Source organism: Pholis gunnellus (genome assembly GCF_910591455.1).
Source record: "Pholis gunnellus genome assembly, chromosome: 9".
Lineage (NCBI taxonomy): Eukaryota > Metazoa > Chordata > Actinopteri > Perciformes > Pholidae > Pholis > Pholis gunnellus.
In genome coordinates this window covers 16,306,898-16,333,097 of record NC_136535.1, presented here as the reverse complement: position 1 = coordinate 16,333,097, position 26,200 = coordinate 16,306,898, and the positions used below count along the sequence as shown (strand labels likewise).

The following is a 26,200-nucleotide window of genomic DNA, read 5'->3' as shown; positions in this document are numbered from 1 at the left end:
GTTGCTTGGATAAAAAATGTGTGTGTGGTTCCACAATTAACTAGTAACCTAGTTCAGATTTACATAAACATAACACACTTTAATTAGTTTACGACAATACCTTTAGAAAGACAGTGGTTGGTTTAGAAAGAGTAATTTAAATAATGCCTGTAAATAAAGTGTCCAGCTGGTCTATATTGTAGTTCTTCTTGTGTCTATGAAGCTACTTGATGTAGGAGACAAAAGTACTACAATACATTGAGAAAGTAAAAGATGCGACTGTTGCGGAATCATTGTATATCATTTTAATTATCAGAAGATATTTCCTCATCATTGTCAAAGCGTCTTTGCTGCCATCTTCTGTGACATCAGTCTTACTGCATGTTTAGCCACGACACAACTTGCCACCTTCACTCAGGCAAGCATTGCTATTTACACATGAGTACCCACGATTATATAAATCAGGGTTTCATAACTGTTGGAACTGACAAGCGACAGCGACATCTATGTTGTCCTGATTCCTGCATCGTTGCCCGGTGAAAGTGCTTCTCGCGAAACACGTCGTTTGTGTGCGCGCTGCAATCTCCTCTCGCGCGAGCCACGTAACACGTGTGCCGGTTTGTTTTGGTGCGTGTGAGATGTGGGGCCACTCACCTGAAGCTTTGTTGTAAACCTTTCAGAGGGAATGTTGGTACCTAGGCAGCGTGTTCGGCTCTCGTGGGGAGCTTCCATTTAGTTACACGATGGTGTGTTCTCGCTCCATTCAGTAAAAATGAGCATTGGACCAAAGTAAATAATACCGGGTCAGAATGTGTTCATGCATGATCTTGTAAAATTGTATTTTTGTGACGAAGGAGAGAGTTTTCACAGCAACATAGATACAAGAGAGGGAATTATGACCTGTTTAACACTAGCTCTAAGCTTAAATACTACATCATCAAAACTGCCAATGCCATGACTTGTTTCATCAATAAAAATACAGTCTTTTATTTCCTAATCATTTGAATAGTGTGTTTTTATTCAAATAAGCACTATTGATGACGAATAACAAAATAAAAGGATGTAGTTGATGATCATTAATGTTTTAGTTCATTAGCTATAGCTCTATTAGAAATAATCGTAAATAATTGTAAAAACTGTAAAACCATGATATGAATACTGACAATAATCCTGATATCAGAATTTCCTATTGTCTTATCTGCGTAATCAGTTCTCATGTTTAGTTCTTATGCTGAACTTTTACCACAGTGGAGTCAGTGTAAATTATTAAATATGGTTTGTTTTAAATACTATTCATATTCAATTATTTTGATCATATTCAATAAGAAATTCAGACCATGCAATAATGTTTTTTGTTTATTTGTTGTTAGTTGAAAAAGCAGCCAGCACTGAAAAGCATTTATATAATTCAGGCAACTGTACATTTGTTTCAGGTTGTAGCCAGTTCAATGTAAGGTGCTGAAGAAGAGGAAATCCTCCTTATCATCATAAACATCTTTACTAAGTCATAATTAATTGGATATGACAATTCGTAAATGACAAAACATTTTTTTAGAATTACTTAAAAATACATGAATTAATACCACAATTATGTGACATTATAGAATCAACGTAACAATACAGTTAGTAAAATGTAAATAAATAGCAAAAGTTTTCAATAAGGAATTTAATTACAATTATTTATGTATCAACTGTCTCCTTTTTACTTTTCCATTTATAAAAACCTATTACCATTAGCTAACTCACCATAATATATAACTGGAGCTCTTGCAAATAAATAAATGTGTGTGGGGGGGGGGGGGGGGGGGGGGGGGAGAAATGTATATTGAAAAAAACGATATAACTATTTCCTTTTTCGAGGATTTGATGGTTTAAATAACCACCAAGCTAATTCTGTGGCAAGAAGCTCCTTCTGACAATATTCCCTATTCAGGTTGCTATAGTACATCAATAGTCAGAGAGTGTGAAGGAGCCCAAACAGGTCAGGTCTTTATATTAAGGAGATGGATGCGGTACATGAAGTCAGATACCCAGCAAGACTCTCCACCCCTGAGTAAACCGCAGGATGCAGTCCATTCAAACACCCGTGCTGGTCAAAGATTCTGCCTGTGTTCTCGTCTTCGTCCTCTGCTCTTTGTCGACCGACGGCCGTCACCTCTGACGTCTGACCGTCACGAGACGTGAGCCGCGTGCAGCCGGTCCGGACGTGGTGATCCTGCAGGGCAGAGGTCGTGGGCGGAGTCACGGTGGTAACTTGTTGATCAGACACCAAGCTGTCCTGCTGTAACTCCTCCCACAAGTTACCTGGGGGCAAAAAATAGAAAAATATATCTGTAACAGACACATTAACAAGCTTTTCCTGCAGGGAAAAGTCAACATTTATGCTGTGAAAAAGGTAAATTAGATGATAAAGATAGCAAAGCAAAATGTCTCATCCATCATTAATGTAATTAATTGCACCTGTGCTTTTGCTTCTTTGACATGAAAATGTCTGCTGAGGCCTGATAGCAGCAAAAAGGTTCAATACAGCTACAGGATTTTTATTAATCGACAAATCCTATGCAGACCCAAACAATATGCCACATTTTGACATCCTAGAGCTAAGCAACTGCTAGCATGCTACAAGCTGAAAAACAGCTATTTAGCATTAGTTAGCTAATTAGAGCAAACGAGACTTTGATGAGTTGCCTTCCTGTGTCCCAAGTGAATGTGACGATGTGATGCGTCAATGACACGGTACTTTCTAGTCTCCTTGCACTTTGCTTGTTTTATTCCTATCCATCATATCGTCTCTACTGTTTCTCTCGTACCTTGCAGCTGCAGGTCAGTCAGACTGGGGTTGAGCGTGTCGATGTCATAACTGGCGTCTCCCTCCAACAGCAAGTCCTGCATGCTCCTGGAGCTGTACTCAGCCTGCAGGGCGCCATTGTAACTAGGTGGCATCTTACCAGCCATGGGGGAGTGCAAGCCTCCAGTGGCTGATGGGATGCCAGCTGCAGGCTGCTGTCCACAGGGTGAGTACAGGGCAAAGGAGTTGCTGGGGTGAGCAGCGGCAGGGGGAAGGTAGCAGGGCTGCTGAGGTTGAACATGGGCATACTGTGGACGCCGAAACGGTGGTCGAAGCTGGGCTGGGTTGCATGATGACGAGGTGGTGCCGTAGAAAGGGGCCACCCTGGATAACAAAGCTGGGTTGGTGTAAAGTGGCAAAGACCTGAGCTTGTTCGGTCCCTCTCCCAGTAGAAGATCAAGGTCTTCTGCAGAAAAAGTGTGTATTGTATTAAGTCTGACTCAAATAAGATTAACTAAAATGAAGAAGTAGAAGTCAGAACAGCAAAAACTGATTAAACGGTCAAACATCTGTACAGTACATCTTTGATTGTTTAATCTGTCACTGTAATGAATTCATGTTAAAAATCAATCTTCTGAAAAATATTGTTTTCCTCTTCCTTTCCCTAATGTTCTCTTCTTGGGTACTGACTTCTTTCAATACGTTTAAGGGACCCACCTGGTCTCGCCATGCTCCTGCGAACACTGATGGGGTCCTTGCGACGCCACTTGTGCAGCTCCTCCTGCATTTTGTCCACCTTGGCGGGATTGAGAGCCCAAAGACAGCCTTTACGGGACGAGTTCCCATTTTTGTTCTCCACCTTCTGAAAGCACTTGTTCAGGGAGAGGTTGTGACGCACCGAGTTCTTCCATCCATCAGGAGCTGACTGAAAATAGAGAGGAGTGAATAGATGCAGCAGATGGGAAAGAAAAGATTTAAAGCAGCTACTACTTCATAGTACAAGAAGAAAAGCAACGAGTACACATTATTGGATGGCTACATATTCATCCAAACCACTGTGCTACGAGGACACATTTCATCATTTCCTTTATAAAATTCCATCAAATTGGGAAAACTGTCAAATATAATCTCAGTGATGTCCTCATATAGCTTGTCAGATCAATTATATATGACCTTCTATTACATACTTTTGGATATTTTAACAAGACTAAAAGTCTACAGTAATGCTAGCAGTGCTCAGGAACAGCAGTGCTTTAAACTGATTGCTAACAATAGCATGCTAAAATGCTTACAATGCCAATGCTAACATTCTGATGTTTAGCATGTATAATGTTTACCATTGAGCATGTTAGCATGCATACATTTGGTTATTTTTGACACATAACACAAAGTACAGCTGAGGCACATCACAGTCAGTAAGATATTCATCCTCTGGGGAACAAGAATGTTTGAACAAAAAGTCATGGCAATTCATCTGATAGACAGGGCAATTAATTTTAATTGCCCTTTTTTGCCCTATCTTAGCCCTATCTTAGCATGAACTAGTGTTTCAGTATCTGTAGCAAATTAAGCATCACTCAGATATTATGAGTGATGTTTCAAATTCCCTGAAATCCATATTCAGAAACCTCTTTCCCTGGAGGTTAATAGGTGTATTCATGTTTCCACAATCTGCAGTGTTTAATATCTGCATGCCATGGTAAGTGTCCACTGGACCGAAATGATCTCAAAGATACCTGACAACATCCAGAAAGTATTCAGACCTATCTCAACAATGTCAGCCTTTGCAGAATGCATTGACTTTCCTCAGCGTATCGCTTCTCATCTGCCTCATGTGACTTCTGGCCCTGCAGCCTGTGTTTAATGTTACAGGCAGCTGTTTGGAAAGCAGCCATCTGTAAGGTGCCTTCTTAAATACGAATGGCAGCAAGTCTTTGAGCTCTTTCCAGAGGTGAGTCTGAACTTATTTGATTTGTAGATACCTGGAATCCTTTGAAGAATGTACAGTATTTGTGACGACCCAGGGTTCGAACTGAGGTCCAACCCTGCAGCTGCCTCATTTTATTAATATTAAAGCAAAGATGCACGTGTTTTACTTTACCAGGCACATTCTTAACAATAACATAGAAATATGATGTGTCTTTGGTTTCACATGTCAGATTTGATTTACTGAATGGTGAAACAACAACCTCAACAACCTCACTAACACCCTACATACACACATAAACATACACTGTCGATAGTCAACAGATACAAAACCTCTCCTCATTAAACCCATACCAGCCTCCTGCTTCAACAGGTTACCACTCAGCTGGTCCAGGGCCACTTTTGCAGTGTGTTATTAATCATTAGAAAGTACTTAATGTCAGCTGCAACAAAGATGTGGTTCGGTAACGTGTAAGAAAACACAAACCTGAATGTGAACCCTTTCAACTACTGATCTACTGTAGAAAAAGTATCAATTGATCTAAAGAGAGTTGCTGGAGAAGAATAGTTACTCTATGGGTTGTTAAAGGGTTGTGCCACTGATGAGGCCGAGCTTTTTTCAGTTGGTTAAATATGTGACACACAAACATTAATCGCGATACCTTGAAATAGGGGAAGTGTTCAGTCATGAAGCTGTAGATCTCACTGACTGGCAGGCTTCCTGTCTTGCTGTTCTTCAGAGCCAAGAAGATCAAGATGCTGCAGTCATGAAGGAAACGTTTTTTTTTACATTAGCATTTTATTTACATGTTACATTTGGCGCAAACAAAGCACTTAAAGATACCCCACCCATATTCAATGCACGAGAATCATATAATAATTCTGCACATTGTTGCTTTAAACATGACTGCACAATGAAGCTAGACAGAAATATAAGAGATGGCACAAAATATGTTGAAATGCGATGTTACCTGTATGAGTAAATGGGCTTGGGGAAGAGGGACTGTTTGGTGCTCTCCTGGTGTGATTGAGTGGAGAGACTTTGGAGAGAATATTTTGAGCTGTTGGACTGATCATTATTAGGATACAGTCTAGAGGAGACCTGTAGAGGACACACACAAGCGCACGCACACACCTGAAAACTGGAAACAATAAATATTTCTCGCTCATGTGTTTGTTATTCATCGCGCAGATCTCATGTTCATGCACGGCCCTTGATGCAACTCGTGAACCGACACACGCACTCACCTGTTGTAGAGGGCTCGATGAGCTGTAGGATGGATAGCTTTGAGACAGGAAGCAGGAGGGGTCTACTGGTACAGTTAGTAGTTCTGGGAACAAACTCTGCTAACAAAAAATAGAGAATAAAGTTGTTTAGAGAAGCCAAACGCATGTGCAAGAGTCTAATTTCTAATAACATTTCTGCCTAAAATTAACTTAATGGCCTAATTTGTCCACTTGGGGGCAGTGGAAACAAGTTGTGAGCTCAACAAAGACAACGATCACCTTTTAATAAGTTGATTGGTGAACTTCATAACAAACAAGTGTTTTTTTTACACATCAAGCTCTCACGGAGTAATATAATCATTCATTTGGCGTTTCTGTTCACCTGATGAGGATAAGTCTAATATTCTCTTTTAGCTCTGTTTTTGGTCTCTACCAACTCCTGAGATAAATATCTCCTACATTTCTGGTCACTCACTCCCTTTCTTTATAGACTTCCTTTCTGATATCAACTTGTTTTGAATTGCACAAACTGGAATAAAAATGAGTGTAGCATAAATTTAGAAACCTGAACGCTGCCGTTGTACTGGTCCCAGGATGATGATGCCACGCGTCTCGAGCTGTGTGAACGAGTGTCAGGGCTACACACCTCCTGCAGACAGCGGAAGGAAGACGTGTCCTGTTGGAGGCAACCCGCACCCGGCCTTGCTCCATCGCTGAACTGTCGATGGTACGGATGGTAACGGTCAGAGTCAACAGGGCCTCGTCGCGGTGTTGATCCAGACCCTGAACCGATGGTCCCATCAGCACTGTGCCTCCTGTTCACATCTGCAGTCCTCAAGCTGAAGTTGTTGCTCTCTTGCCGGTTGAAGCAGATGCCCCTGTCGTCTTTAGTCTGTGGTGTGATCATGATACAAATCTTTAAAGATGCAAATCACAATCTACACTAACTGTTGACAAACGTTTCGATATGTAGCTGTATTCCCATTTCTGGACCAAGAAGCTGCAAAGATGCTCACTGGGAATCCCCTGAGGCCATTACTAGAAAACGTCCTCTCTCATAGTAAAACACAGAGAACAGCCTTTTAATCAAATCAAATTAAATCAACCTACATGTTCCCTTACTTTAATCTTTAAGTTATAAAACCTTTATTCCTGGGGCAGGAGATTTTTAATTTAATTGTGAAATGCAGTACTTTTGATAGGTTTAAGGAGAAGTTTGACATTTTGGGAAACAATATATAGGTTTCTCTATACAATATTCAGAACATTAATATAGCAGCAAACAACTATTTGCTATGTAAAGATATAGTGGAGGAATACCTAACTGAGCAGAGAATGAAGTCACTCTCCCTTTCATTGAGTGTCTCAGTAAGAATGTGACTACACGTATTTCCCAAAATGTCAAACTATTCCTTTAAAAATGTGGTGTTATACTGCATGTTCCCCAGTTAATTTGCCTTAAGAAAGAAATATAGATCATTGGCAAATTACAACAGTTGTCCATTGAAAGCCCATGGAAAACTAAGGCCATTTGTGAAAGTACAAGCAGTACATGGCAAGTACAAGAGTCTATTTCCAGTGTCACAGAGAAGAACCTGTTTCTGGTTAAAACCTGAGGCGGATCAATACCTGTGATTCTGCCATCAGCTGGCCAGAGGGCTCACATGTGTGTTGGCTAGCCTGAGGGGTTGCCGTTGACTTGCCACCACTGTGGGAAAACGTCAGCGAGTCTGACATTCTGCACCAAAATCTGCTCCTGTGAAGAGATGGGAAACAGGCTAAATTTGAGATGGGAGAGAAAGACGCTCGTCTATTTTTAGTCAGTGGCATTTTCTGGCCCAACGGCGGTCTGCATAGCTTGCGATGGATGACATGTTTCAGTTATCAGAGAATTGTCAGCTGCATCAAATTAAATTAAAGGTCACACAAATGTTATGCTGTAACTCAATTATTTGTCATTTTGGAAATGTAATTGTTCACTTTCTTGCCAAGAGTCAATTTGAGTAGGCTGATACCAATCTCTTACTGGCTAGTAAAGCTAAACACTAAATGTGAAGCTATCACCGGCAGCTGGTTAGCTTAGCTTAGCATTAAGAGTAGAGACAGGGGTACATAGAAATAAAGCCTTTCCCTGTCCAAAAGTACAAACATCTACAAACATCATAGCGGTGCTGGCAAGCAGATTTTGTCACCTTTTAACAGAGCCAGGCTACCTGTTTCCAGTCGTTATGCTAAGCTAAGGGAACCAGAGTGGTTTTGACATCTCATCAACACTTAGCAAGAGAGCTAATAAGCGTTTTTTTCCGAAACGTCAAACCATACTTTTGAATATTGGAATCTGAAGTGTGAAAAAGCAAGTTGTAACAAATCAAGCTGTTTGTTTTTCTACTTTTGATTTATATTGCTGTTGGCATATAACAGGAAGCACATCTCAACTGTTTTGACAAAGCACTTATTGTTACTGATCCTCTGAGATCATATCTACTGAGTCTTTATTCTGCTGTAAATATGCGAGATACGCTATACTGTGTCTTCTGACAGTATGAGTGCAGGGGTGAGAACAGTTCACTTTCAGCGCCATTTATTAAAACACCAAAGTTTGACATAAGTGGATGTACATGAGGCAGGGGTTTATCCGGCTGAGTGTAAAGAAGTGTTATCTGATCCCAGCGGAGGTGACAGACACGTGGCCCTAGTTCCAGTAAAGGTAACCTCAGCCCCGACATAAACCAAGCTCATTAAAACTGCCAACAAACCATGGCTGTTAGGTCATGTAAAGCCAAATAATGCTGAGGCAGAGTGTGTAGTAGTAGTGTGTTTGTGTGTGTGTGTGTGTGTGTGTGTGTGTGTGTGTGTGTGTGTGTGTGTGTGTGTGTGTGTGTGTGTGTGTGTGCATGTGAGAGAGAGAAAGAGAGAGAGAGAAAGAGAGAGAAGTAGCAATCGTAGCTCTTTCTGTTCACATCAACCAGGCTAAAGTGTCACGGTGAAAGTTGAGAGATTGCCTTTTAACCACTGTGGCAACAAATCCTCTCATCTGCTTGACAGACACGCTGCCACCAGCCAGAACAGATGCACTTACAGAAAGAGAAGTAGAAACTTCAGCAGTGGTGTGTGTGTGTGTGTGTGTGTGTGTGTGTGTGTGTGTGTGTGTGTGTGTGTGTGTGTGTGTGTGTGTGTGTGTGTGTGTGTGTGCTCTTCATTAAGATCCCTAAAAAACGGAGCTGTTTTAGTCTCTGAGATAACCCATGAATGCACAGGTGCAGATGTAAACCAGAGGTCTGTGTGCCTCTCAATTGTCAACACTACATGCGAGTCACGTCTTGATTTTCTCCAAAAATAATTGTACAGTGATCATTTAAAAACTCATAATTTAACAGCATTTGAGATATTTCCTGAATCTTCAAAGAATATTCTTTAATATTCACAATAAAAAATATTTTTTTAATTCTAATTCAAACAAAGATAAGTGTATTATGATTTAAGGATGCTGGCCATGTGTAAGCAGCAGAGGACATTTGGCAATAATGATGCTCGTCAATCTGTGAAGTTCACCCACAGGACCAGAGCAGAAATGTTTCCACTATCCAAGTCTCTGCAGACCGATCTTAGGATAGGTTTAGGATCGGTCTGTCAGGTGTCTACAGGAATATTGAATCAGATTGTGCTGATGTAATCAAAAGATGAAGGAGATAATTCAATCCACAGTCCTTGTTTTGTGCAAAAAGTATTCAAAGTTATTATCATAACCAAGCTGAGGTTAAGCAGTCAGTTACAGTTAACGGTTTTTTCTTTTTTTTTCTGTTGAGCAGCAGCGGAGGGACAGCAACACAAAGAGGGAAGTTTGTACTAAAAATCACTTGATTTGTCAAACTCAGACTGCCGAAGCCTCATATTAGCTCCAGATAAACCTTTGAATAAATGTTGCACAGGAGGACGGTAGATTAAGGCCACCATTACTTACATGTACAGCAGGAGGAATGATTACAGCAAGAAATTAAAAAAATTCGGATGAACATATGGGCATCTGACTTTTTTTTTTGAAACTGTAACATCCATCAGCAACCTTTTCAGCAAGCCGACATGCTGTATAGGGAACACAGAGTAGCTGTTTTATTTTCACCATCAGCAGACTTCTAAAGTAGATGAAACTGTACTATAGGCTGTATTGATTGTAAAACACTGCAAATCCTACATTGTTAATACATTTTACTAATGTACTGGGCCAAAAGCACTTCTTATTTGTCATGCTGGATGTTGACGCATCTGTTGTAACTATGTACATTTGCTTCAAATTTTGAGTCACTAGTACTTTACTTCAGTATTAACATGTGTTTACACTGCATCTGCTCCACTTCATATCGGAGGGATATATTGTACTTTTTATCTGTACTGAAGGGATTTACCAGAAGGGATTGTGTGAGCTGTCGCGTTTCAGTGCGGGAATGACTCACTTTTCGCCGTAGCTCCATGTAAATCTTTTCTTTTTTAGTATTGTACTATTTATTTGAGATCTATACAGATACATATTTAACATTAAAAACATTTCTTTATTGATTTGAAATATATAATTTAAATCTTGATGCACTGTTGTAGATAAAACTGTCCGGCAGTGTACACCATGACATATTGCCCCATCGTCACTAGCTACAGTAAATGAATGTTAAAGGTGCTAAGTTCAATATTCAGAGCATTAACACAGCATTAAGCAACTATTTGGAATGCAAAGATCTACCATAGCAGAAAATGCTAATTAAGTCAAGCTCATGTTTACTCTTTCCTTTGATCTTTAAGTTCATTTAGCTAATAATACTTTTACTTAAGTATCATTTTGAACACAGGATCCTAACTTGAAATTCAGTTTTTTTACTTGTTGATTTGCCTCCTTCACTTCAGGATATGCGTACTTCTCCCAAACATTACTCCAAAATTGGGCTGTGTATCGACAAGAATCTGTCAATACATATCATGATACAGGGGGTAAGATTCAATATATTGCGATATATTGTAAGCAGGGTGATGTATTGCAATTTCTTAATTCTAATTTTAGGATAACTGTCTCTTAATAAAGAACAAACCATTGAAATAACTGAAATTGACTCTTTTATGCAATCAGAAGAGTGGGATTTGCATTTGCATTCATCACAGTCCCTGTAACATCATAGCACTACTTTTTAAGCGATCGAAGCCACAGTCTGCCAAGATCCAAGTACATATTTACTACGTGATTATAATATTCAAATAACGCTGTGTTTGTGGTGTAACAGAGCAGATGTCACTTAATGCCATGTCTTGAAAGAAGACCAACAAATCAGTTTCAACAAGTAAAAGTTTTTTTTTATCTTATCTTTATGGTTTGTATGAATAAACAAAAGCAAACAAAGGTTTGTCCTGTATAGGTTTGATCACGGTGTCATCAGCTGTCTGGGTGATTTGAAGCGCTACTGTGCAAAGACTAAGTCACCTGCTGCATATTTGTGCAGTGTGGCATTTTTAAAAGGAAATTCCTCTTGGGTGTGGTGTTAAAGAATTAAAGCAAACTACCGCGTCCAGCCGGATTATTCACTTTGTTTCTGACTTCATCAAAGGATGTAAAACCTTTAGTCAGGTTGTGACTCTTCAGAAATGTATCTTTTGATCAAAGCTGAGAAAGATTCAAAATCGTACAGAATCCTGTTGTGCTAATTTAACTCATTTAAATACTGTTGGCTAGTTTAATCTACAGCAATACATCATATTCTATAAGATCATCATATGATCGCTGTCCTGTGAGAACAACAAATCTCTAAAAGAAAAAGATCCCTGTTTTCAGCTTTGTGACCATGAGTTTTCCAGCTCATCCAAGAGGCTTAGTGGATTGTTTATTTAGCTTAAGAAGGCGGAGAATTTTTACATTTACACATAAAACCACATTTCATCCTTCAGAAAATCACAAAATTTGAAGATACATAAATTTCCCTGGACAGCAATAGAGTAGAAAGTACAATATTTACCTCTGAGATGTAGTGGAGTAGAAGTATAAAGTTCCATCACATGGGAATACTTGTGTAAAGCAGATTTGAGGCACTTGTATTTTACATAAGTGTTCCCGAAGTCAGGCTCATTCATGTCTATGGTAATTAGAAGACAATGACAGGCACATCTGCTCTCCTATTTGTCAGGATAATATACTGACAGCGTTTTGTCAATGTTGTTGACATGAGAAGGCTGCTGCTCACAAGTTCACAGCAGTTAACGAGCATTCAGCACCTACAGCAGAGCCAACAGTATCAGTGCAGTACTGTGTTCTCTCTCACACAAACATGGAGTGCAAATCAGAGCAAAATTGTTGCAGCAGTTTACATAAACACCATCCTTCACATAATGGAAAACTGTTGAATTAACTCACCTAAACTTTGCAAACAATAACTGCTCCCTCTCGACTCGGATTTGTAGTTTCAGTCAAGATTTTCTCAGTCTGAGCCATAACCTCTGTCCACATCTGAGCCCATTATCCCTCTTGGATCTGTGCACCTCACGCCCCCTCAACCCTCACACTGAAGCACTTCGATTAGATTGACTGTCTAAATATGTATGGAAATGAGCGATGGGCTGGTTTCAGATTTTGGCAGCTCGGAATATCAAACTCATTGTGTGTGTGTGTGTGTGTGTGTGCGTGTGTGTGTGTGTGTGTGTGTGTGTGTGTGTGTGTGTGTGTGTGTGTGTGTGTGTGTGTGTGTGTGTGTGTGTGTGTGTGTGTGTGTGTGTGTGTGTGTGTGTGTGTGTGTGTGTTGGCACTCGTCCAGGCTAGCCCAGCAATAAGATATACAGAAAGAAAAACCTGCTGCAACAGGTTCCAAAACATCTACTGGTACAGTCATTGGCAGCTGGCAGCGCTCTCTTCCTCCTTCCATCAGTCTTTCTTTGCCTGACTCAATGGTTACTTGTCTGAACGGGACATAAGATACACTACTGATCACAGCCAGTGGCAGAGAGTGGGCGCAGTGCCCTGGTTTCTGAGCTCGCCCATAGCAAACGCCGTCTATAATGTGATAGTTCCACTTAACTGTTGCACTCTTCATCAAACCTGTGCCCGAGTAGACGCAGGCAGAATCATATGTGCATCTAAAGCATGCAAGCACACACTTGCACACAGCTGGAGCAAACTGAACCGAAAGCACTAACTACTCTGGAAGACAGAAGCTGTCGATCTAGAAATTTCAGTTTCTGATGCAGCCTATAACAGTTAATGTCATAACTAATGGACATACCCACCAACGGGTTTGCAATGGCCTCCAGGATGGGAAGTCAAACTCATCTCAGAACATCAGGCAGCTCCTACGCATGTTTTAAGATGCTCCATGGTGACTTTGGTGTCTTTTCAAGCATTTTTTCCTTTTTTCTTGAGAAATTCCTCTCTGAAATATTTCCAGTGACAGTATGAGGCTCAAAGAGTAAGAGAGGCAGAGAAATAAAGGAGAGGGAGTAGAGGTATGTCAATACAGGTAGATTCCTATCCTATCCTTCCCATGAACCAGGAAAGCAGTCCTAGCCGTAGCTCGTTCATGTAGCTTGAACAAACTCTGTCCTCAGTGAGAGGGCGAGGCAGAATGACAGAGAGATAGAGGATTAATTACAGATTGAATAAACTCTCGTGTTACAGTGCAAGGCTTCTGCCGAGCGAAGCTACTGCCGAGGGCTCTTTTTGCCAAAGATGGAGTTCTTGAGGAGGGTGTAATGTGGGAACAGATTCCAGGGGCCACTTCAGTGAAAGTCTCATTGTCTCCTGGGAAATAATTGCTCCAGTGCTTGGGTGTTCGAAGTTGCAAGATCATGTTTTGCAGAGCTAGTTTTTTTTACCTTTTTATGCTCTAAAAGCATCAAAGCTGTGGTTCTTTAATCGGCTCTAATCATCACCTGTCAGTATTATTAAGCACCAGTCAGAGAATCTTTCTTAATTTGAGTCATTGGCTGCCCACAAGGATTGCATCTATTCAAGAATGATACGTCACCGAAGACTGGTCAAAAACTCAATTACAACACGGTGAAAGGTAACCGTCATTGGAAGATGTCATTTATAATGTAAAATGTATTATGTGAAAATAAGCACCTCGTCATCCAAGCGGTTGTTTTGACTCAAATCTGGATCTGGATCTGGAAATGATTTAAGAGCAATCCAAGTAATCTGTTTTTGGCAATGTTGATGGATATCTGAATGAGAATTGTAGCCTGGTGTACCTTTTTCAAGTAATTCAAAAATGATAGGCCTGAAAATAATAAAGTCTTAAAATATTAACATGATTTTGTGAGGCAGAAATATGCTTCTTCTGCTTTGTGTGTCGTCTCACAACCCCTCAGATTAGTCTAGCGGCCCTCTAAATATCAAAGACACCATCAACACAAACTGCAGTCTCAAAACCTTTCTAATACAGTCAACATACACTGAACAGAGTAACCTGTCTGAATGCAGGATTTCTTACAGTACCGTTTTATCAGATTGTTATAATAAATTCCCAACTAAGTTTTTAAACATTACATGAACCAACATCTGTCCTAGCAAATTAAAAGCATGAAGCAACAAGTTTGTTACTTTATGCTCCATTTAAAAAACAATTCTAATAAGTTTCTCTAATAAAGAAATAAACGTAAATCAGAAGACGTGTATAATATGAAGTAAAGGAAAATCTGATTCTATAGAATGGTGATTTATGGGTGTCTTTTTAAAACATTGAGTCCCTGTGGCAGTGAGATTTATCACTGAATACTTCACATTTTTGCTTCAGGGTAAGGTTATAGAAACTAAAATGTGCAGCTGTCTTTTACAGTCACAATTACCATATCACTACTTATTCAGGTGCCATATTGAAAATAACGTGTTGAGAAATGCTATGATCAGTCAAGTAGTAAAGCTCTGCAGAGCTTATGATTGCAGATAATTATGATCGTGCGAGAACAGAATCTTGCACATGGTCAGTAACCTGAGAATTATACCAAATACTAACAATTAATCTGAGCTTTTATTAAACTGAAAATGTACTGCAGCATTTCCCATTCTGAATGCAGTTTTTCCATTTGTGATTGGGAAAAGATCAAAATACGAAGACAGAAGATGTCAAAACATAATATTGTCTTACCTCTGATAACAAGCATCCATCGCACCTTCATTACCTTCCATTACTATGAGCACCAATTCAACAAGAGTGATAGTTTATCCTCTGAATAATGCCGTCTTTCAGTCTTCACCAGAAGAATAGTCGCTAGATTAAACAAGTGTTTCAAATTTCCCAACTGTTTATGCTTTTGACCTACGAGTACTGTAGTTTCCCCATTTTAAAATCCCCTTTGCTCTTCACATACAGAAGTTATACAGACCTCTGTCAGAGTTTTCAATCAGTTTCCTATAATTGATTTCTCTTACCTTCCATCATTTTGCATTTCTCCCACATTGACCCTTTGAAGAGATTTGCCTTCTGTGCTCTTTAAATCAATTGAGGACCCCCTGGTCCTAATCCTATGGATGTAATGAGATTTGATCCCATCATTAAATTACATATAACAGTCATAACGTTCTCAAAAACTACAGTGAGCCCTTGATCCTGTAGAATCTCTATTCCAAAGATTCATTTTCCTGGAAGCTGAATATTCTGTTGTTGACAGACATCACAAATTAGTTTGAGTAACCACAGTATTTTTCAAAATGTAGTACAGTGTGTGTAGTTTGCTCTATAACCATAACTGAGAAAGTTATTTATGGTTCTCTATTGTGACAAGAATCTCTTTATTCAGACAACCATGTTACCATCCATTATATTTAAAAAGAACACTTAAATCTGGAGTAGGCAGTTTATTTTTGGCATCAATGTACAAAAAAAAAATGCATAATAACCTTTCAGCATATTGTAATACAAAGGATCTGAGAGAAAACTAGACCTCTTGGCAGGTCGGTGTTGCATATGCATAATGCTCATCTGGTGGGAGGGGCTTAGGACAGAGGGGAGAGCTGCACAACGAGGGCTATATTTACAAATTCTGGCTTTTTTTGTTTGTTTGTTTGTTTCCTTTTCCAGAAAGCTGACTACCCTGGGATACCACTTCAATTACAATATGCTTAAAAGTTATTATGGAGTTTTTGAAAAGGTGCTTGGTTGAGAGTCTAGAAGATTATTTATCTATATGAACTAAACTCACTCAAGTTCAGTCAAAACGTCAACAAAAGGTGCTCCAATGTTTCCAGTCAGCATGTCCAGGTTTGTGGTTGACCATGGTTTCTGATGAGCATCACAATGTGAGGGAGGTTATAATTTGAATAACCCGTCTCAAGTACAGGCCTCAATGCACATCAAGCTGCACTGGCTGGAGTATTGGGCTTTAAATAAAAAATAATAAGTCATCTTGCCAGCCCAGTCCTCCAGTGGTGGAATCCTAATCAATACACAGATATTGTGAATCTCCCCCAATTTCTCCGTGTCCATTTTCCTGAGTTCACATTCAAGGAGCTTTGGTGACATTGGCCCAACTGGGAAAGGTATCCAGCTGGAACATGGGCACGCCCCACGTGTTAATGGCAATGTTGATGGTTATGACTCCAACAAAGTTCAGAACGAATCCAGCTCTGGCCTGGAACAACCAGAAAAACAATACAACATAAAACTACTATATTTGGATACAGTGTTTTGTCAACACGCCATAAGAACAGGTATGGATATGAATTTGTCAATATACACACTGCATTTGGTGCTCAGTCTGCCGAAGCTTATTTTCCATGGCAATATTAAGGGTATTGTGCGTGTGCAAATAGATGATAATCATCAGATATAAGGATTAATATAAGCCGTTTATCCAAAAACTAGATATGAGCCTTTATCCAAAACACTGCATGAATGTCAAAATGCTCCCTTAAGGGGTCTAACCTTACGAAAAGGTCTTACCATGTCCATGACTTTAAGGTTGCCGTAGGAGAAGGCGATGGCGTTGGGCGGAGTGGCTACGGGCAGCATGAAAGCCAGCGAGGCCGAGATGGTGCAGGGAAACATGACGTACAGTGGATGTATCTTGATTGCAGTTGCCTGGATTAAACACATTAAAAAAGGGACATTCAAACACTTGTTAGTATAAATCTTTCAGGGCTTCATTGTTGATGAGGAACAGCAGTTTATTTGTAGAATCTGTTGTTATTTGTTTTTAAGTATTCTTTTAAAGGTTGAGAGAGGATGACGTCCTGTCTCACCATAGAAGCCAGTATAGGCAGAAAGAGTGTGGTGGTGGCGGTGTTGCTGGAACATTCAGTGAACATTGCCACCAGCAGACACAGCAGGATGGAGATGGCAAAAGGAGGGATGCTCTGCAGCGGTATGAGACTCTCGCCCAGCCACAACGAAAGTCCAGATTTCTTATTTGCAAGGTGGAAAAACACACATTAGCGTCCAAACATTTAAAGAAAAGATTATCTTTAGAAAGAGGTGGACTTGAGGATCAACTGCGTTACCTCACTTCCGTGCGCCAATGCAAAACCTCCTCCTAGAAGCAAAAGGATGTTCCAAGGCATCTTTTCATGGACGACGTCCCAACTAAGCAGAGGTGGAGGGGCTTCAGCAGGAGCACCTTTTACAACAAGGAGAAAAAGGGCAATCTTTAGAGGTGACAGTTTCTTGGTTAGGGCAGTCATAAACAATGATATATCTTAACCAACTTTAGAAAAAACGAGCTTTTATTGTGTACAGATAAGAGGCTGTGACTATGAATGCGTCTGTAAAGATAAAAAGTAAATGGGATGAACAGGAAAGCCATCAAAGTCATAATAAAAATGCATTGTAAGTGGATTCATTCTCTTAAACTAATGTTCTCCCTTTTCCAACGGACTATGGCACCTCAAAGTCTGCCTTTTTACTTTAAAGTGAGTGTTAATCATTGTGTCACTTCTCTGTGTTCACAACACATTGCTTTTCCACTTTTTGACGGGTACTTAAGAAGTTGTTGCTTGTAGGCAAGCGCAAGACATGCTTAACTTAAGTTACCAAGGTGTGGGGGGGGGGGGGGGGGGGGATTTCATTGATACAAGTAATTTGTCTAAGGAACAGCACAGCATGTACTGTTGTACAGGCTTGACCTTGTGGCTATCAGGCTACAATTCAGGAAGGAGTTGGGACAACGTTTGTTGGAAAAGCGCTGAATCAGCTAGATGAGTTTTCACGGGCAGTAAAAGTTATTGACTGTATCTTAGGTTGTTATAGTACACAGATAGAGGACAAACATGCTCATAAAACTGGACTCCTATCTTCAAACTAAACTGCAAACATAAAATGTGATGTAACAGTGAATGAACTCTTCCAATTGTTCTGTCCAGACGTGCAGATAGGGCCTAAAAGAGATCACGTTTATGCCCTCTTGCTTCAACAGAGTCTTATTCCTCTTAAAACATGATTTATACATTATCTCATCATTATTTGACCAATGTTTCTTAACAAATGACGGCATAAACGTGAAAATACCTGTAGACGGTTTAATTACCCTTTGATGTGATCCTCAAAAAAGTCAATTTATACACCTTGTTATATTAAGATATGTATACAAATGAACCCTTTTCTTAAACAAAATTTGAAACATGCCAGCTGTCTTACCATCTTCGGACGTCCCGCAGCATCTGGGTAATTTGGACGGGATGCAGAAGAAGAGTGATGACATTAATATGGCCACGGTGCCATCTGTGACGTACCTGATGAGAAAACACATTTGAAGTGTCTGCATTTCATTAACATTGCGGAAAAAAACTCAGGCTACTATCTCCAGGCTAGTGTAGTGAAAGATAAAACATCTGCAGACTTCGCTAACCACAAAGACCCAAGTTCAGTGATTGATGATAAAAAAAAAGTAGACCCTTATTATCTCCTCCGATACTGGACTAGCCCCTCGTTAACTGTTCACCTCTTCACTTTCTCACTGAGAAGTCATGAAAAGCTGTACGACAAACAGCTACTGTACTCACGTTTTGTCTTTGTTGAAGAGCACAGTGGCCCAGCCGGGTATGAACCCAGGCTCCCTGGTGAACCACAGAAGAACCAGCAACGTGAAGATAGTCAGTACACAGCCCTCAGCGAAGTTCATCCTGCCCAACTTGTTGTACTCATCTTTGATTACCTGGTACGCCTCTCTGTCACCTTCATTCTTTGTGCCACATCCAAAGGACTTTTTAAAGCTGGAATAACATCACGTTAAAAATAAATAACGCTTTAATAATCTGGATGTAGTCATAAGACATCACACCAGAGTATGACACTAGTCTATTACTTACTTGAAGCCCAGAAACATGAACTGTAGCCACAACCAAGACAAGACCAGCATTAGCATCATGTTGGGGAATGAGAAGCCAAACCAGCTGGCAAAGTTGATTACGCCTCCGTTATCTGGGAAGAGTCTGTCCATGACGAAAAGAAAACATTGAGATCACAAAAACTGTAGAACACGCAAGCCTACAACTTTTCTTCTTTTTTTGGTCATCCCTCATCAGAATGATCCTACACACGAGTGTGCTCAAATCTTCTTTTTTATACCCTAAAAATCCTAACAACAATAATAAGTTAAACTAGAGCCTTGTTTAAAACTTGTCCCGTTCATTTGCCTAACAGAATAACAGACACTGTGGTTAACTGGTGTTGCCACATGCCTAGATCTCAACAATGCAATCTGTGAGTAAAATGTTAACAAAACCTTAAAAATGTTGACCAAAGAAACAGCCTACTGCTGTAGTTGTGAATGAATATTGGTGGCAATAGATCTGGCCCACCAGACTACGAGTAAAGGAAGTTATAACTGGGTATCTTGGTTTGTTTTCACAGATAAGAGTCCAGGACCAGAGAGTTAATCTGCATCCAGGAAACTTGCTCATGAGTGTCGTGTGTTTTGTGTTTTTTTTTGCATTTGTGCAGGTCGTACTCATCAATCTGGCCTTTCATGATGACATTGGGTGTGGTTCCAGTGAGGGTGGCCGTGCCACCGATGCTCGCTGCGTAACAAACACTAAGGCTCATGCCTTTCGTCAGGTTCAAATACTTCTTTTCCCTCTTCAGTCTGCGCAGCTCGGCCTCTGGACTGCTGTCACAGACCTCTGGGGGGGCAGAGTCCAGACCTTCAGCATTGAAAAGACATCTTAATTGTTGTGTCTTGAATGCAACATACATTTACTGTTTGGGCTTCCATGTGTTACCAGTTGCTGTAATTGTTTAACACAGTTAACAAAGTTGGATTACAAGAGCTCTGTGAAAGTTTAGTTTGACACATATCTTCACTAAGGCAGCAGGTCATTTTTTGCTGACATCTTCGGTGACTAAACCAAACTGCTTGACAAATAAAAATTCTATAAACAACACGAGCACTTTTCATTAGTTTAAGATTAGTTTTTGAAACCTGATACAAACCAGAGCAAGAATGCATTTGGCCTGTACTGTGGCACAATTATTAATCAATGTGTATGCTCTGTTTTGACCTTTTATTAATCTTTTTCAAACAAGGGTCTAACTTCAAAGACAAAAAACTACTTGATATAATGTCATTTTCCTTCATGTATTTGTGGTCATCTTTATCTGCAAAACATCATTAGAACAACATTAAAGATTTAAGAAATAGTTTAAGGAAAAGTTTAAAGAACATTAAAAAAGACCGTCATACACACCCATGTCGATGGCTCTTTGTTTATGCTCTTCGCTCTCTTTGGTGTCACCCATCTCAAATGTCTGGTTATCCTGACCATCCATTGCAGCAGACTGTATATAATCCCTCTCTTCAGAGTTAGCCTCTGAGTCACACAGCTGCTGCAGCACAGCGTTGGCGATGGGCAGCATCATGGCTGTGGAGGCCGTGTTACTGATCCACATGGACAGAAAGGCTGTGGTGCCCATGAAACCGATCATCAGGCTGGGGAGGACGCAAAACAAATGTTGAAGACAGCATGTGTAGAGAAACAGAAAAATAAATGATATACATGATATGGCCAAAAGTATGTGGACTCAAAAATGACTTTATAAAACAGCCTCCACTCTTCTGGAAAGGCTTTCTACAACATTTGGTACCTGGCTGCAGGGATTTGCTCCCAATCAGCCACAAGAGTATTACTGAGGTCGACCCCTGATTCTGGACGATAAGACCTGGCTTATTGTCGGGCTACCAGAGAATCCCAAAGGTGTTGGATGGGGTTCATGTCAGGACTCTGTGCGGGCCAGTCAAGTTCTTCCACACACTTTATATTGTAGCTGCAGTTTGTAGTATGTAAAAGGCTCACAGAGACGGCTTCACCCCCACAACAAGCAGCACTTGAAGGGCGATCCTCCGGTGCAGGTTCCAGTGCTCGACAGCGATGGCCACCAGCAGCCCACCAATAAAGAGCATGTTGGAGTCTTTCAGGTACTGAATACAAACCTGGATGAGAGAAGAAAAACAAACCCAAATCCCAGTCAAACTAATTCAAAGTGGTTTATTAAAATGTGTGTGTGCAGTAAACAGATGGAAATACCTCGTTTGATTCCATGACGCCCATCATGGGGAAGAGAATGACAGGCAGCAGGGCGGTCACAGCCAGAGGGATGCACTCTGTGCACCAGTACAGCGCCATGAGGATTATTACGTAGCCACATTTTGCCTCCTGTAATGACAGACAAGGAATATGTTCCTTAACAGCCTTAATACACAGTATATGTGAAGGCTACTCAAGAGAGAGAATCCCATAAAAGCCTGTAAGGGAACCACAACACACCATAAACTTCTTAACCTTAACCTAACTTACCGTAGTTCACTTAGCGTGGTTAATCATTCTCTGATATCTGTAGTAAACATTGAACGAATTCCTTTAAACAAGGAAATGCTACTTTTATCTGCTTGATGTTGAAATTTTGCAGTTTAAATATTATCAGCTTATCATCATAAAACAATTACGTTATACATGTATGAGTCACACAAATTAAACTCCTGCTTTTGTCTGTGTAGTTGTCCGGAACCAAACCAAACCAAAAATAACTGCTGACAAAAGTCAAGGAATGAGGAAATGAATTGAGTTTTTCTATTCAGAGATACTTCCTTGTGCTTGGTTGCTTGTTTAGCTGTATGTTCCATTTACAACAGCTGAACCAGAAACAAAGCCATAAAATAGATAGATAGTTATTTATATTTGATGGTTACCATTATGGTACAGGTAAATAAAATAACAGTAAAAATCTTAAATATAAAAATGCACAATATATACAATGAAATATAATATTAAATTAACTAACTAAACTAAACAGTAGTGCAAAGATTTATCGGTGTTATAGTTTGCTATAATAATGCTCATCTCTTTTCAAATGTACAGGAATTGTGACTAGCTGAATAGGAACAGAGGTTGTAGTCTTTGATTAAATGGGACAGATTGAGCCCCTGAACATGATCCCACTTTTCAATGTATCAGACAAAGATTACATGGTACAAAGGGTCAATGACGGGGGCCTCTCCTGGCCATGTTGCAGCTAAGAAGACAATGTAAAGCAACAAATGTCCTTCCAGACTGAGGTCTTTGATCCCTTTTGATTATCATTTTCATTTTATTGCAATAGTTTCCCAAAATGTGGCCACAGATTTGGATACGGAACCATAGGAACTCTATCTCTCTCTCTCAAAAATACTTTGTGGATTGAATGATTAAATTTGAGGAAAAAAAAGACAGCAGAAAATAGATTTATTTGATTAAAAAAACAAGTATAATCATTTTCTGAGTTAAATTCTATTAATACAACCGCTCAAGTGAATTGCATGTTAGTATGCATTTGAAAACACTGTCTAATGTAATGTTTGATTATACATCTTTCAGAGAGCATAAAAAAACTCACTCAAAGATCCAAGCTTTAGTCTCTGTTGTCTCCAGAATACCCAAAATATGAGTAACCCCCTTAGACACTGGCTGTCTAAGACCTAAACTCTGTTTCTAGTGTTTGTTTAATGAGCCTCTAATCTTCGCTCTTCTGACTCCTCACTTTCATTGCATTAGCATTGGTCGGCCCTTATTTGCCTCATTAACACTTAAACATATCTCTACTTCAAATAGCACCTCTCTCTGATATCCAGCTCCTCCACAAAGACAATCTCTTCTGCCACTTCCCTTATGTATCGTGCATTTTTACAACAGAGTCGTATCTAAAGTCAGGGCACTGTGACCTTTGCACTGCTTACTCCTAATAATCACATTGTTTTGATTTTAAGCATTAAAATTACTGTTGCAGCCGAGTATATGTCGCTACAATAGAAGTAAAAGTATCTGAATCTGGACCAGAGTGGTGTTTCGTTGAGCATCTGTGGTATTGATGTACCAGCTTTAATGACCATCGAGGTAGTTCATTAATCTTGTTATCCGAACACCTTTGGCCAAAGTTTAGATATAATAAACCTGTGAAGTCCTATCAGATCTGTTTGACTTGTGACTAAGTTTTGGTAAATGGCAGGACAGACCCGTCATTTAATCAGCTACCGGGTAAAGCCGTTAACCCTGAATGTGCAGTGAGGGTGGTTAAAGGATGTTCGAAGCGATTTGTGATCTACGAAACATAATCTACCATTTCAAGCTAGTTTTTAACTCAAATGGCAACAATACTACAACACGTTAGTTATTTTATTTACTCCATCTCCAGCATAGCTCTCAATCAGTAGCTCCACAGTTGATGAATAAACTGCACCATGCGTCCATCAGTACAGATGGAGAGGAAAAGGTGGCACTCTGCCTTAAATTGAACATATTCTACAATATTTAGCATTTTGAAGCTACACTTGCTTTGATTTGAAGGAATGTGAGCTGCACTTAACTGGCTTTCTTGCTAACCTTGTCATCGCTAAAGTTTTGGGAGAAGCGTTGAGAATTTACGAGGCATCTCGACATCAGAAAAACACTATTTAACCTATATAAATATACATACGAAATAAGCAACATTTAAGGGCTGAATGTATTATATTTCATAGCTTTGAACTAATATACATTATGCAATTAGACAAGCCATCTCTATTCCGCAGGTCTGAAGTCAAATATTTCTGCAGATACGTCCTACGACAGGAAAAACGCATACACATGGTTGTTTTCTTACCGGGGTCGGGCTGAGAAGAGGCAGAGGCAGAAGTAAAAGAGGTGTCAGGACTATCACAATGTAATTCCTATACCTCCACAACCATCTAAGAAACCCAGGCATGATACGATCCACAAGGTGGGATGGACATCCAAAGTATTGAAGAGCCAAGAGAAAAAATAATTAGCAACACCACCTTACTCTACTAAGAGACAGTAACAAAGCCACAGTATATATATATATATATGGCTGTGTTTAAAGTATGTCACCCTGAAAAAAGATTAAAAATTAACTATTAGAGTGAGGGCCCTGCATGTAGTGGGTGTGTTTCCATGTCTTGGGGGGGGGGGGGGGGCATGTCTGAAATGGCATCAATGTGTTGTCAATGTCTTGAAGAGGAAAGGGCAATCTATAAAAAACAAAGTTCCATTTGATAACAGTGTTGATAGCCTTGTAAATAAGTTGTGTGGGCGTAACTTATAAAACACATTGTCGTGAGTCCTCTGAAAAGCCTGCCAGAGGCTGAAATGTAGACAAACCAGATAATCCTCCCACCGTGTGTGTGTGAAGTGAAAAGGTTAAAAGGTTTTGCAAGAGAGTATGATGATGGATGTTTTATTGCTTGAGGCAACCTCGAGTTTCTATCAAATTACGTCCGAAGTCCTTGACGGTTACTTGAGGAACAAATACTTTCAGATTAAAAAAAAAAAGAAAAAAAAAAAGAAAAGTAAACCGTTTGTGATTCAAGTTTGTACTTCATTGTACATAATCCTCTTAGAGACTTGGGGGGGCGAATAGATTTTTGCCGACATAAAACAGTGTTAGAGAATGATTTTAAAGACAATAACTAATTAAAAAAAGAAATTGTAAACATGACAAACAAATAAGTGTGTTTACTTGGGCGTAACATGTGAATGCTGCTTAAGGCTTGGACAAACTAGACGTTTAGGGTTGAAGTGTGGGTCAGAGGATCAAAGAGTTCGATATAAATAAGGAACAAAGTAAATTGTGAATGAGACTACGCACTGAGAAATACCACATAGCAATTTTGCCTGCACAAACTTTTGACAGATTATTTATACAGTATCCATCAACTAGAATGAACAATTACTATAATACAATGATTTTGGTTGAGGTCTAGTTAATTCTCTAGTGCATCCGTCAGTGAATATACTGTGCATATTATTTTAAATATCAAACATGCCCTCCCATGCATACAAAGGAAACTGCTTTTCACACATCGTCTGAGGACAGAATTACATTTTACCGTTTTTCTAAGCAAATTCTGACATCTGTGCATAATCTTAGCTCGTTCATATTAAAAGAAATGTGGCTACCAAGTGGAGAATTAGTGTACACATAACAGAAAACTTGCAGGTTTGCTTAGTATCTTTTCATAGATTTACAAAATTGACTTCCAAAGCATTTCTCTTTAGGATAGTTTTCTCTGCTGCCATCTTGTCGTTTGTCTTGTTATGAATGTCCACTGATATTCATGTCTGTTGCACAATATGCGTGATATTTAAGTTAGACGGTATGCTGTTTTATTCTATTTCTCGGCTGCCTTTTAAAAACATGGAGCCAATGACTGCAGATGTAAAAATATCCTGTTAATCATTAAAAAGATAACTTTTGTACACCCAATTAGAGCCTACAAGCACCCCCATGGCTACAACCATAAGTAAAGTCCATAAAAATGCAAGCTATGCCATGTATAATGATTCATATCAATAAAAAACAGAATAGTGTGTAGCAGGGCGGTTGAGTGGGTAATGTCTGCTGTTCTTTTGTGGGAATTTGGGGTGTTTTAGAAACTAATGGTAGTTGACATTAGAGATAAAGAATAAAGTTACTTAGTAAATATTGAATAGATGGATTCCCGTGTTTTTAAGACTATACAATCAGAGAATAGGCTTCGAAACAGCATTTTAACTTAACATAAAAGTGGCCAGCTATTCCACATTATAACGTTGTTATCTAAAATAATGTAGTTCGCAGCTTTGTCCAGATGGGGCTGCTGAGTTCACGCTTCAACGTGCCTCAGTGGTCCTTTATTCGGCTGAGCTGGCAGTTAAGTTACCTTTAAGCTAGTTTTATTTCACCCACAGAAAAATACCAGCGGCGTAATCAAACTAGCGTCGGGGAGCAGCTTAATGTTTGTGTTCAGACCCTCGGAATCCAGAGAAAGTAACGTCACAACAATCAATGTTCCCAGTTAACGCCAAGTCGATTCGAC

The 26,200-nt window shown here is 39.7% G+C and overlaps 2 protein-coding genes across 3 annotated transcripts; both read right to left on the bottom strand.

Moving 5' to 3' along the window:
• Positions 1 to 1,823: 1,823 nt before the first annotated feature.
• Positions 1,824 to 12,440, bottom strand: foxn1 (forkhead box N1). 2 transcript variants are annotated; one of them, XM_079166295.1, is made up of 9 exons: positions 12,306 to 12,440; positions 7,550 to 7,676; positions 6,486 to 6,812; positions 5,942 to 6,040; positions 5,665 to 5,795; positions 5,356 to 5,452; positions 3,485 to 3,692; positions 2,790 to 3,233; positions 1,824 to 2,283 (listed from the first exon to the last, which is right to left on the bottom strand). In XM_079166295.1, exons 2-9 carry the CDS (start codon positions 7,655 to 7,657, stop codon positions 1,970 to 1,972), a joined length of 1,728 nt encoding a protein of 575 aa, XP_079022421.1. In that variant the 5' UTR covers positions 7,658 to 7,676; positions 12,306 to 12,440; the 3' UTR covers positions 1,824 to 1,969. The 2 variants fall into 2 exon arrangements, with proteins under 2 accessions (XP_079022421.1, XP_079022422.1); XM_079166296.1 differs by having other exon boundaries at positions 5,942 to 6,037.
• Positions 12,441 to 15,725: 3,285 nt separating this feature from the next.
• LOC306701105 (solute carrier family 13 member 2-like) lies at positions 15,726 to 24,165 on the bottom strand. The gene is made up of 12 exons (XM_079166352.1): positions 23,986 to 24,165; positions 21,399 to 21,527; positions 21,168 to 21,304; positions 20,562 to 20,803; positions 19,826 to 20,018; positions 19,185 to 19,307; positions 18,879 to 19,088; positions 18,514 to 18,608; positions 17,382 to 17,497; positions 17,124 to 17,285; positions 16,825 to 16,962; positions 15,726 to 16,513 (listed from the first exon to the last, which is right to left on the bottom strand). The coding sequence occupies exons 1-12, from the start codon at positions 24,085 to 24,087 to the stop codon at positions 16,385 to 16,387; spliced, it is 1,776 nt and encodes a 591-aa protein (XP_079022478.1). The 5' UTR covers positions 24,088 to 24,165; the 3' UTR covers positions 15,726 to 16,384.
• Positions 24,166 to 26,200: the final 2,035 nt, after the last annotated feature.

Coding starts and splice junctions, on each gene's coding strand:
- foxn1 (XM_079166295.1), bottom strand. CDS start 7,657: ATGTCAGACTCGCTGACGTTTTCCCACAGTGGTGGCAAGTCAACGGCA. Junction 5,796..5,941: donor CATCGAGCCCTCTACAACAG/GTGAGTGCGTGT, acceptor TGTCCTCTACAG/GTCTCCTCTAGACTGTATCC. Junction 3,693..5,355: donor AACACTTCCCCTATTTCAAG/GTATCGCGATTA, acceptor CTCTATTTTCAG/TCAGCTCCTGATGGATGGAA.
- LOC306701105 (XM_079166352.1), bottom strand. CDS start 24,087: ATGCCTGGGTTTCTTAGATGGTTGTGGAGGTATAGGAATTACATTGTG. Junction 20,804..21,167: donor GTGGGGGTGAAGCCGTCTCT/GTGAGCCTTTTA, acceptor CGTCCTCCCCAG/CCTGATGATCGGTTTCATGG. Junction 18,609..18,878: donor CTCTTCAACAAAGACAAAAC/GTGAGTACAGTA, acceptor TTTTCTCATCAG/GTACGTCACAGATGGCACCG.